Source organism: Leptodactylus fuscus, chromosome 1 (genome assembly GCF_031893055.1).
Source record: "Leptodactylus fuscus isolate aLepFus1 chromosome 1, aLepFus1.hap2, whole genome shotgun sequence".
NCBI lineage: Eukaryota > Metazoa > Chordata > Amphibia > Anura > Leptodactylidae > Leptodactylus > Leptodactylus fuscus.
This window is the reverse complement of record NC_134265.1, coordinates 205,479,392-205,491,735: the sequence shown is the minus strand read 5'-3', so window position 1 is coordinate 205,491,735 and position 12,344 is coordinate 205,479,392. Positions and strand designations below refer to the sequence as shown.

Here is a 12,344-nt window from a genome sequence, read left to right as displayed (position 1 = left end):
TATTTAAACAGTAGTGACACATGGGTGCTGCCATTTTGTTCCCGATTGCTGCCCTCCTGCCACACCATGGTTGCTATGACATCTGGATGCCTTTTGCCAGCTCCCCCACCTGTCATCTTAGAATATCTATTACCTGATGCCATAACACAGGGATCTTGCAATACACTGAAATACAACATTATGCAATATTATTTTATGTGTAATCAAACACCCTAAGCCCTAGGAGGGGCTAACAAAAGATAATTTATTTTTATTTATATAAAAGAGTGGTACTAAAAACCTGAATAAATTTGTCATCAGTGTGCTCATACTGACCCCCAGAAAATAAAAAAAATGGCCACAAAGTGAACACCATAAATAGCTTCAGATCAAAAGTAAAATGAATGAAAGACCAGTCTCTGAATTTTGCACAATACTGTGGATAGTGGTCTATGAGAGGAGATTTGGCATAGAATTGCTTGCCTAGCTTGATTTTACTGACAATTTGACTTATTGCAGCTTCCTCAAGGGTAACATCATACAGATTTGTATAGCATCCTTTGCCGCCACTGACCACCTAGTCTGCGTGAAGTTGAAGTATGTAGATACTATGTGTAGAAGAGAAATATAGACTTCACAGGTATACATTTTACCTTACCAAGCTGGAATAAGCTGCTTCTAGGGCAAAGTACTTTTCTCCTCATTTGCATAAGATTAACACAGTGATTTACATGAAAATGGGGGCCTCAAAGCAGAATACCGAGGCATACTTGGAAACTGCAGAATCACCTCTAACAGGTACTGGGTCAATAACCAATTTATGAGGGGGTCAATAACCAATTTATGAGGGGGCCACACGGTGGCTCAGTGGTTAGCACTGCAGCCTTGCAGCGCTGGGTCCTGGTGTTCAAATCCCTCCAAGGGCAAAAAACCATCTGCAAGGAGTTTGTATGTTCTCCCCGTGTTTGCATGGATTTCCATCCCATATTCCAAAAAAGACATACTGATAGGGAAAAATGTACATTGTGAGCCCCTATGTGGGGCTCACAATCTACATTTAAAAAATAAATAAATAAAAAATAAATAACCAATTTATGGTACTACTGACAGATTCCCTTTGTTAACTATATGTAAATGAGGCCACTAGTGCCCTGAGGCCCTGCCTTCTCTCTTTTCAGCTGATTGACAGCACTTAAAAAGCTGTCTTCACATGTATCCTGACACGGCTTGTGCTGTCAATGCAAGCATAGGGGGAGGAGCACTTGCTTTGCTAGAAGTAGCATAGAAAGTATGTAAGGACATATTTATAAATAACCTAACAAAAAAAAAAAAAAAAAAAAAAAAAAAAAAACTTACGGATATTATTAAAACCTTTATTTACAACAAAATATAGACAGAACGGCAGAAATATGGTCAGCGACGAATTGTGTTCTTCATAGTTTGTAGAAGCTGCTTTCTAAAATACCTGCTGTTATATTTGAGGCCATTTAGAATTCTTAAAATAACAGGTGTTTGGGTATCTTGCAAATTAACCAATATTGGCACTACCCTGGCACTTTCATTCTCGATAACATTTGTTAGGGACCACTCAGACACCCATTTGTACCAACACTCTTTTAAAGAATGAGCAGAAAGAACAAGGAAAGATATCCTACTGGATTGAATGATCATTGTAGCTGATGAAATGGCAAGTACTCCAGCTGCTTTATCACGGTGCTCAACATAGCCACAGTAGCCATTCTTCTCCAGAGTATCAACAATGTCCATGACCAGGTCTGAATCCTCCTCACTGTACCACATGGAGAACTGATAGGTGTATGGTGAAGCACACATAACTAATAAAGTGACACAATTTCCATGCTGAAAACATTTCTTGAAGATATTCCATACAAATAATTAGCATACTTCAGATTTTCTTAGCCATCTATAATACTTTAAATAAGACAAGTACTCCCACCAACAAATCATCCAATTCCATACCATGCAACGGTTCTGTCGGGATGAAAATAAGTCACATTGCTTCCTCTCTCAACTCTTCTATAACTTTTCCAAGCTTAATTCCAGAAGATTTCAAGGTCTCGTATTTTTCCTTTAGATCTCCCTGGGCTTCTTTTAATTTGTAGTTCAATTGCACATAGGCGCAGCTCTGCATGTACTGCTTGTCGTGATCATTGGAGGCCTCTTGTGAAGGGATCAGAGAATCTGACAGAATAGCATGGAAATGACAAGTGATTGAAGGGAGGGAAGACAAACATAAAAGTGCTCAGCAATATGAGTACAACATACCGTCACTAAGGTTGCAAGCAAACACAGGATCAGATACTACTGCACCATGAACATCTTCTAGAATTTCATCGACACTGGGGGGCTCAGGACGAGAGGGAAGAACAATGCGCTTCTTTGTTCTTGATGTCATCCTAATATTAGATTGAAAACAGACATATGATTTTAGAGAGTATCAGTACAAAAGTGAGCTATAAACTGATCACAGTGCCTTGTAGGGTAGTCAGCACAGTTTACCCCTGGTTCACATTAGCGTATGTATTCTGTCCGGTTAGAGTCCGCATGGAGACTCCCTAGACAGAATACAATCGCAAGCGCTGTGCTGTAAAAGCACATGGACCCCATAGACTCTAATGGGGTCCGTGTGCTTGCCACGCACTGACTGCACGAATGATTAATGATTTGTGCGGGCAGTGTGTGGTAAACACACGGACCCCATTATAGCCTATGGGGTCCGTGTGCTTTTACAGCACAGCGCTTGCAATTGTATTCCATCTGGTGGGTCTCCATGTGGACTCTAACCGGATGGAATACATACGCTAATGTGAACCAACCCTTACAATGATGTACTTCTTATTCAGGACTGTTGCTTCATTCTTGTAAAATTGTCTTTTCATTCCCATGCAAATTAGCAGAGAAGGGCTTTAAGGACGGTCCACATCTGTGTCCAGGGTTCCTTTTGGGAAGTCCACTTGGGGACCTAAGGAAACCCGCAGACCACATAGACTATAATGGATGCTGCTTGCAGGATTTCTCTCTCCGGATGTCTCGTGCAGAAACCACATGGACCCCATTATAGTCTATGTGGTCTGCAGGTTTCTGTGAGTAACTGCTTTTTAAAGGGGCTCCATCAGCAAAATTATTCAAACTTCTTCATTTCGGAAGAAAAGAAGATGAAGGCGGGGAAGAGCCAGGACCGGAGGACATCGCTGGAAGAAGAAAGAAGAGGAAAGCGTGACAGCAAGATGACGTCGGATCGTGGAGGCCTGCCCACGATAGTTATGATTTACAAATATGTTTTTATTTTAAAACGGGGGGAGGTTTAAAATAACATTAGTGGTGCCTGAATATCCTTTTGAAAGGCTATTCACACATGTGGCGCTCATACAGCATAATTTTGCTGATAGAGCCCCTTTAAGCAAAAAGTGTTTCCATTTTTAGCATCCCCTTGAAGAACGGAAACCCGAGCGCTAGTGTGAACCTAGCGTCAGTCACCAGACTTTGTATAGCCTTGGAGGTTTTCCCCACTCTATTTTAGTACTATATTTCAGTAGTATTTATATAACTATAGCAGGGCTTAAAACAAGCAGATGACATATCCTGGTGTCCTAAACTTACAATCCCTCCTATCAAAAATGGACTCAAAAATACATAAAAGAAAGACATTTTTAATGAAAAAGTTAAAATCCATTCATGTAATTCTAAAGCTGAACAAGCAGACATCAGCAACCCCGAGCAGAGGTGAAGCCTACATTATAATCCATGCAGATACACCATGCACATCAACGTGCCAATACAAAGTATTACCATCCTAGTAAATACCATACAGATTGACCTGTCAGAAACACACAGTACAAGAAGCCCCGAGTATAAGGCTGTGTACAGACCAGAGAGGGGATAAAAACACCGCATCACATGATGCTTCACCTGCAGGACATGACCAGCTAGGGAGAAGGAGCCATGTGTGCAGCTCACAGCTAATGCTAGCACTCCATGTCTGCTCACATTCATAACACACCTGGGCCAGGGCACCGCCACAACAGCCGGAAGCTGCACGGCCAGCTACATACAGGTCGTGTCCAGAATGGGGTGACGTCACCGGAAGAGGAGGAGCTGCGTTCAGCATGGGAAGCAGGACGTGTTATATATGGTAGATGCTACCGTAAAATAGAGTGAGGAAAATCAGAAGGCAGCGCCATCTACTGGGTTCACGGCACACTGTTCTGAACCACTCCACTCTAGTAGCTGCAGAAGAAAGGGGAGCCGTGTGTGAACGTGGGACTGTATATTACATGGATGGGGGTGAGGTTAACATGGGACTGTACATTTGTGGTGGTTGAAGGGACAGCATCTCTATGGAGTCTGTATGTTCTCCCTGTGTTTGCATGGGTTTCCTTCGACTCTCCAAAGACATACCAATAGGGAATTTACATTGTAAACCCTGTATGGGACAGTGACCACAATGTCTGTAAAGCGCTGCAGAATATGTTGGCCCTATACAAATAAAGTTGGATTCATTTCTGCGTTGGAGGCTCCGCCGCAGATTCTGCCTAAAATCGTTAGAGACAAAAGTCTTACAAGGAGGACTTTCTCTCTGTCAGTTTCAAACTGTCGGAAAGCTGGCGGACCCCCTTATAACCTATTGGGTTCCATGGGTGTCTGCACGTAACCATACCTCCCAACAGTCCCGGATTCTGCGGGACATTCCCGGATTCGGGGTTCAGTCCCAGTTGGCAGGAGGTATGTTCCGGTTTCAACTCATCTGCATCCTCTGGACGCAGATGAGTTGAATACACAGGTGAGTAAAGCAGAAGCTGTCACAGCTAAGCTCCTGCTTTACCGCTGCGATCTGGCTCTTGGATGTGTAGGCGCAATGTGATGACGTCACTCACATCGCGCCTACAACTCTATGAGTGAGAGTGCGGAGAGAGCTGCGGGGGAGCGAGGGAAAGGTGAGTATCAGTGTTTTTTGTTGTTGTTGAAAACATTGAGTGGGAACATAATGAAAGGGGTCCATGAAACTAGGGGCAGATGGGGGGACATGAAACTGGGGGCAGAAATGGAGGGGGAACATGAAACTGGGGGCAAAAATGGAGGGGGAACATGAAACTGGGGGCAGAGATGGAGAGGGGACATGAAACTGGGGGCAGAGATGGAGGGGGGACATGAAACTTGGGGAAGTGATGGAGGGGGGGGACATGAAACGGGCAGAGGTGGAGGGGGGACATGAAACTAGGGGCAGAAATGGAAGGGGGACATGAAACTGGGGCAGAGATGGAGGGGGACATGAAACTGGGGGCAGAGATGGAGGGGGACATGAAACTGGGGGCAGAGATGGAGGGGGGACATGAAACTGGGGGCAGATGGAGGGGGACATGAAACTGGGAGCACATGAAGGGGGTATATGAAACTGGGAGATAGATGGAGAGGGGACATATAATTTACAGGTGATTGTAGGAAGATTATACTGTGAAGGGGCACATGAAAAATGAATGAGAATGGGCGGAGTCAACATAAAAGTGGACGGAGCTAAACTTGCTGCGGCACGCCGCACATTTTGTATCTTTCTGTTCTTCGAAATTTGGGAGGTATGATGTAACCGCTTTTTAAATGGACAGGTGAACCTAGCATAAGAGAAATCATTTTGCTTACATTGACCTGTGTTGTAGGCAGTAGAAGGGCTTCAGATTTTATTTACATAAGACTGATGTTATTTTACGTGAGACTGTATGTCGAAGGGAGTAGGGGTAATATCGTTTACACTGGACTGTAAGTTTGGTGAGGCCTGAAGACTAGCGATGTGAGCGGCTCTTTGAAGTGAGCAACAGGAGTTGGCTCCTGGCTTAACCCCACCCCTTTTGTGGATAACCCTGTCCCTACGGGTCCAACTCCTCTTCCAAATGGGTCACTGAGAATCATTTTAGCCTAATTTTATGACGTTCTGTAGCTAACAGCAGTCTGAGGGTGATCACATGTTAAAAGAAGGAGTAATGACTATCTATAAACGATAACGCTGGGGTGACGTTAAAGGGTAGAGATGAGCGAATACCGTTCGATCGAGTAGGTATTCGATCGAATATCAGGCTATTCGACATATTCGATTTCGAACGAATACCACGCGGTAAACGCAATAAAAATTCGTATCACCTCCCACCTTCCCTGGCGCTTTTTTTTTGCACCAATAACTTTGCAGGGAAGGTGGGACAGGAAGCAGGAAAATGTAGGCATCGGAAAAAAAATAGGAAAAAGTCATTGGCTGGCTAAATCAGGTGACCTCGGTTTTATAAGAATAGTGTCCGCCATGTTCGTGTCAGATGTGGTTTGGTGAGATAGGGAGAGATATTGTGATCAGGGTCAGAGAGAGATTTTAGCTTCTGCTAGGCAGGATAATTCTTAACAACTCTTTTCAGAGCTAAACTGTAGGAACAGTGTACACATACACTGAACCTGCCAAAGCTTCACAAAAGCTTGAAAGAATAAAGTTTTCTACTGTCACCTGTACACATCTGACAATGCGTCAGGGTAGCATCAGAGGATGGGGACGTGGAAATCCAGCTGGGGATCCAGGCCACAGTCCAGCTACTGGAGAGGGGCAGCCAGCAGTGCCCCTCGTCATTAGCACAAAGGGACAAGAACAGGGACGTGGAAATCCAGCTGGGGATCCAGGCCGCAGTAGCTTGACTGCGGATCCAATTAGCTACTGGAGAGGGGCAGCCAGCAGTGCCACAATGTCAAGCAGGGCGCAGGGTACCCCGCTGACGAGGCCCGAGCACCAGGAACCGATGTTAGAGTGGATAGCAGATATTGTGGACCCGCAACCAGCATGTCCCGTCAACAATACTGACGAGACACAGTTCCATGTGTCTGTACTAGGTCACAAATTCCTTTCCAACACCACCACCATCACTGTTAAAAAATAATTTTAAAAAACCCACTTAATGTTTTAGGGCTCACCCCAAGGGCCTGAAAATTAATGTTTTAGAGCTCACCCCAAGAGCCTGAAAAATAATTTTTTAGGGCTCACCCCAAGGGCCAAAAACTAAAACTGGTTAAAGGCTCAACTCACCCAAGGGTCAAAAACACTGCTGGTGCAAGGCTCAACCCAAAGGGCCTAAACACTGCTGGTTAAAGGCTCAACTCACCCAAAGAGTCAAAAACTAAAACACTGCTGGTGCAAGGCTCAACTCACCCCAAGGGCCAAAAACTAAAACACTGCTGGTGCAAGGCTCAACTCACCCCAAGGACCAAAAACTAAAACACTGCTGGTGCAAGGCTCAACTCACCCCAAGGGCCAAAAACTAAAACACTGCTGGTGCAAGGCTCAACTTACCCCAAGGGCCAAAAACACTGCTGGTACAAGGCTCAACTCACCCAAAGGGTCAAAAACTATGCTGGTTAGAGGCTCAATTCAACCAAAGGGCCTAAAACACTGCTGGTTAAAGGCTCAACTCACCCAAAGGGGCAAAAACTAAAACACTGCTGGTGCAAGGCTCAACTCACCCCAAGGGCCAAAAACATTGCTGGTTCAAGGCTCAACTCACCCAAAGGACCAAAAACTAAAACACTGCTGATGCAAGGCTCAACCCCAAGGGCCAAAAACATTGCTGGTTCAAGGCTCAACTCACCCAAAGGACCAAAAACTAAAACACTGCTGATGCAAGGCTCAACTCACCCAAAGGGCCAACAACATTGCTGGTTAGAGGCTCAATCCACCCAAAGGGCCAAAAACTATGCTGGTTAGAGGCTCAATCCACCCAAAGGGCCAAAAACTATGCTGGTTGGAGGGTCAACTCACCCAAAGGACCTAACATTCTGCTGGTTAAAGGCTCAACTCACCCAAAGGGCCTAACATTCTGCTGGTGCAATGCTCAACTCAATTAAAGGTGCAACGTTTAGATAGTTTCTTTCCAAACCGAGGATGATTCCTTTCGGTAAGATCTGTTGACTGTTTCCAGCCCTGATTGTCCTGGTTGATCTTGTTCAGTAATGAGGTCAGCTCAGCATGAGGATCTTCTATGTTAGGTTGTCCATGCCCACTAATGTGCAAGAAGACTCGATCACAGTAAATGTTCTTATTTTTCTCCAATTCAATCTCTGAATGAACTGCTCTGACAGATGGCCTAGGCACTGCTGCAATGGCAATCACTGGCTTTTCCTGCTCTGGTTCCAAAGAATCTTGTGCCTTACTTGAAGAAGAGACAATCTTAGTCTGACTGCTGGTTGCTTGTGCTGCAGCATGTGGAGTTGGGTCTGTCAGCCTTGTGATGAATTCCTCATTCTGGATCCCATTACTTTCAACAGTCTCTAAAGTCTTTTGACACTTTGAATTTTGTTCAGTTCCAAACAACTCTGTGATAAGATTTGGCTCAGTCGCAGCTCCAGAACATGCCTTGGAAGGCAAGGTTTCCTTTAGTGGCTCCATCTCAGCAGGATGATAATGATGAACCTTGGTTAAATTTGTTGTCGGAAGGGAAAGTGGTTTCTGATCTACATCTAAAGTACTGGAGCATGTTGTTTGGACTATTAACACCTGATCAGAACCCTGTAGAGGTAATGTAGAGTCCGATATTAGAGGACCATTACCGGTAGTAGTGGTTTCAGCCAATTCTCCACCTTTGCGGTCCTCTAAATAAAAGTTACCCCCAGGACTTGATGCCAAAATGTTATCAATTTCACAATCACAATCAAGGTCAATGTCTGGGTCCTCAGTCCAATCCACTGCATCAATCCCACACAATGAGAGTTATGGTTTTGGAACCACCATTTTAGTGGCTAACACTCTGCCGGTGCAAGGCTCAACTCACCCAAAGGGCAAAAAAACTCTGCTGGTGCAAGGCGCAACTCACTTAAAGGGCCTAAAACTATGCTGGTAAAAAGGCTTGAGTCACCTCAAGGGCCTCAATCTCTGCTGGTAGCTCAGCTTAAGGGACTCTAACTTAATTTGGAAGGGTTCACGTGAAGGACCAGAAAAGTATTTTATTGAGGTCTCACCACATCACACACGCATACACAATGACAGTTAAGGGTGGGGGCTGTTGGATTTCCCATTGCCTATGCCATCTGTGATTGTCATGGGCAACTACAGGTAGTCCTCGACTTATGACGTCGATCCGTTCTTGCGTGGTGTCGTAAACCGAATTTCGACGTAAGTCGGAAACCTACCATACCGACGCCGCGTAGGAACGGATCAACGTGATTTAGTGTGCAGCGGCTCGGAACTACCCCCCCCTTTAAAATAAAACCCTTAAACAGAATGTGAAACTTACCGAACGGTGCAGGGCGGGCGGGCATTCAGGCCTCCTCTTCCTCCGATGTTCCGTCCTCCTCCTCCGGCGCTCGCGAACTGATAATGGCCTGGGCGCATGCGCAGTAGCCGTAATAGAAGCATTATGATACTGCGCATGCGCCCAGGCCATTACCAGTTCGCGAGCGCCGGAGGAAGTGGTCAGGACATCAGAGGAAGAGGAGGCCTGAATGCCCGCCCGCCCACCCTGCACCGTTCGGTAAGTTTCACATTCTGTTTCAGGGTTTTATTTTACAAGCTCACTTGTAACAGCAAGCTGCCAGCTCTCTTCCGATGAGCAAGGACGAGCCTGCTGCAGAACCAGCATTGATTTGCCGCAGGATAGTCCTTGCTAGCTGGGAGTGCTGGCAGTTTTCTGTTACAAGGGAGCTCTCATCTCTAGTCGTAACCACGAAACGTCGTAACCCGAGACCGTCGGAACCCGAGGACTACCTGTATTGTGGAGGAAAGAAGGTTTCCAAGTATTTTTCCACTTTCATAGAGGTTCTATTGAGTTTGGAGTGTCTAGTTGATAGGCTGTGATAGTGGGGTAATACTGGGACTTGGGCGTATTAGATGCCCCCAGGCATGCTTCCCCTGCTGTTCCAGTTGCATTGCAAAGATGATGGCATCATTTCCTGGGGCGTCATTGTGGATTTGGTGATTCTCCTTAGTTAAATTGTGCTTTCCCCTGAAATGAGCATTTTTTCCCCATAGACTATAATGAGATTCAATATTCGGTCCAATAGTTGAATGTTGAGGGTCTACTTGAAACGAATATAGAATATTTCACTACTCGCTCATCTCTATTAAAAGGTTGTCCAAGTTTAAGGATTTATGGAATAGGAATGTATATTTATAGAATATATATATTCCTGTTCACATCAATGGGAGCTAAGGTGCAGTAATGGGTGCCCAACCACTGTATTGGAACTAGAATTATCTGTATGATGAATAGTAGGGGTGCCAGAAGTGGACTCAAACAGCTGATCTTTTTCTGTAAGTTTTCAGGAGCTTTTATCAAGCCTCTTTCGCTTATTTTTTTTTTCTAATTCTGACCCTTTTTTTTGGCCTTGCAATGTATGCGTAAGATTAATCACGTGTTGAAGTGAATACTTTATTATTTTAATTTTAGGATTTATTACACTCTTGCACTATTAGAATAAATTAGATACGTATAAATATACCTCTGAAAAAAGGTGTGCACAGCTAAAAGGGAGCTACACAAACAATAACCACGTTCCACGTTGTAGAAATGCAGTGTTTTTGGCTGCTGTGCAAAAAAAAAAAATGGCATTTTAGAATACAAGCCAAGTGAATGAGATTTCATTTATCTCATCCACACATTGTGGTTAAAAAAAAAAAAAAAGTTGCGGAAAAGCTGTGTATACACCAACAGTGCTGCTAGCAGGGCCACAAATGTTCTCTGGTGCTATCTAGTGACATGATATGGGATGTACGGGGCCCCCAGTGGCAGCCGTGGGCAGGACTGGTGATTGGTAAATAAATAGGTCATATATATACTGTATATATATATCAGCAAGGTCACAGGCCCTGTAGCAACCACTATCTATATGTATAAACTTTCACATCTCTGAAACCACTGCAGTGACACAGACTTTTCAAGGCACACCTTTGACATAGATTGTTTGCTTTCTTGTCATGTAAGCAAGTTTTTGTAATACAGCCATCAATGGTAAACAAACATGTTTATAGACTGTTCACTTTTACTGCATTGAATGCTATTGTTAGTCAATGTGTAATTGTAGAAAGCAAAGTATATTTTGCCCTGCCATATAGATAAAACAAAGTAGCATGACCTTTGAGACTGGTCTTGTTTGCATGTACGATAGTTTCCTTGTTAACAAAAGATGCAACCCCATCTGTTATTAAACATTAATGGGTGTCTGAGATTAAGGGTGTCTACCACCTCCCCAAATATATTCAGCGGTCACCACTGTGTTACAGAGCACATTACAGTGATAAACAACATGTCTTTGTTATATATGTCACTTTTATAGATTTGGAGAGAAAAAAAAAGTCTTATGCAAATGAGGAAGTTGGTGCACTGGGGGTGGTCATAGAGCCCTAATCTTGCTACTCAAGTAGAAAGGGCAGTTGCATATGAGTGGGATGATCAGCTCTTACTGCACAGGGTGGTTCAGGCAGAAGAAGGTAGAGATTTGAGTGGCAAGAGCAGTGCTACAGAAAGCTGAAGGTCTGTCCCAAGTGCACCAACTGCCTCATTTGCAGAAGTCTTCAAAACGGTTTTTCTCCAACTCTACAATGTAACATACATAAAGGCATATTATTTATTACTGTAATATGCTCTGTAACAAGGTGGAGGCATTTGAATATACTCGAGGGAGATTGAAGACTAATTGTAAGAGTGTACAAGTGCATGTGGTTTCTCACTAAAGTCTTTTCTCTGAAGTGGACAGCTACTCCGCTCTGTCCAATTATAAAATCAACCAATAAAAGTCTGAAGCGATTAACAATGCACCACCTCATGACGTTCTCCTCCCCTTTCCACTAGGACCTCAGCTTGCTAAAATACTTGGGGACATTCCTGACTCCTCAAACTACATAGATTTATGAGGTCATTTCTCTCCCATCATAAAGCAGAACTCAAACACTGATCATAGAGATCCTTCTGCTGCTCGTTTTTTTTTTTTTTTTTTTTTTTTTTAAAGAGCACCTTTCACCATCTGGGGCACGTGTGTTTTAATACACCCCTAGAAAGCAGACAATTCAGCGCACAATCGGTTTTCCTGTTCTGTGCCCCAGGTGAAGAGCTATCGGTGCCGGTACTGTACCTCTTCACTGCCAGAAGGGCGTTTCTGACAGTCAGCCAGGAACGCCCTTCCTCATAGCAGCATCTATAGCGCTGTACTTTGAGAGGGCACGTTGCTTAAAACCCAGCGATGACGCTGGGCAGTGAGGAACAGCCCCCCCTCCCAGTACTCGTCCATAGACGAGTACTATCAGGAGGGGAGGGGGGCGTTCCTCTCCGCAGTACAGCGCTGTAGATGGTACTGTGAGGAAGAGCATTCCTGACTGTCAGAAACACCCTTCCCAC

The 12,344-nt window shown here is 44.4% G+C and overlaps 1 protein-coding gene across 3 annotated transcripts in view; it reads right to left on the bottom strand.

The window, feature by feature from the left end:
• Positions 1-1,338: 1,338 nt before the first annotated feature.
• Positions 1,339-12,344, bottom strand: part of C1H19orf25 (chromosome 1 C19orf25 homolog) — a 245,185-nt gene continuing 234,179 nt past the window's right edge. The window contains exons 1-3 of one of the 3 annotated variants that reach the window (XM_075283692.1): positions 4,001-4,078; positions 2,266-2,396; positions 1,339-2,181 (exon numbers count right to left, since the gene is read on the bottom strand). In XM_075283692.1, the coding sequence (XP_075139793.1) occupies positions 1,991-2,181; positions 2,266-2,395 (321 nt within the window). In that variant the 5' untranslated portion in view covers position 2,396; positions 4,001-4,078 and the 3' untranslated portion in view covers positions 1,339-1,990. Of the gene's footprint in view, positions 2,182-2,265; positions 2,397-2,822; positions 3,134-4,000; positions 4,079-12,344 lie in introns of those variants that run through there. The other 2 variants (XM_075283693.1, XM_075283694.1) reach the window with 2 other exon arrangements.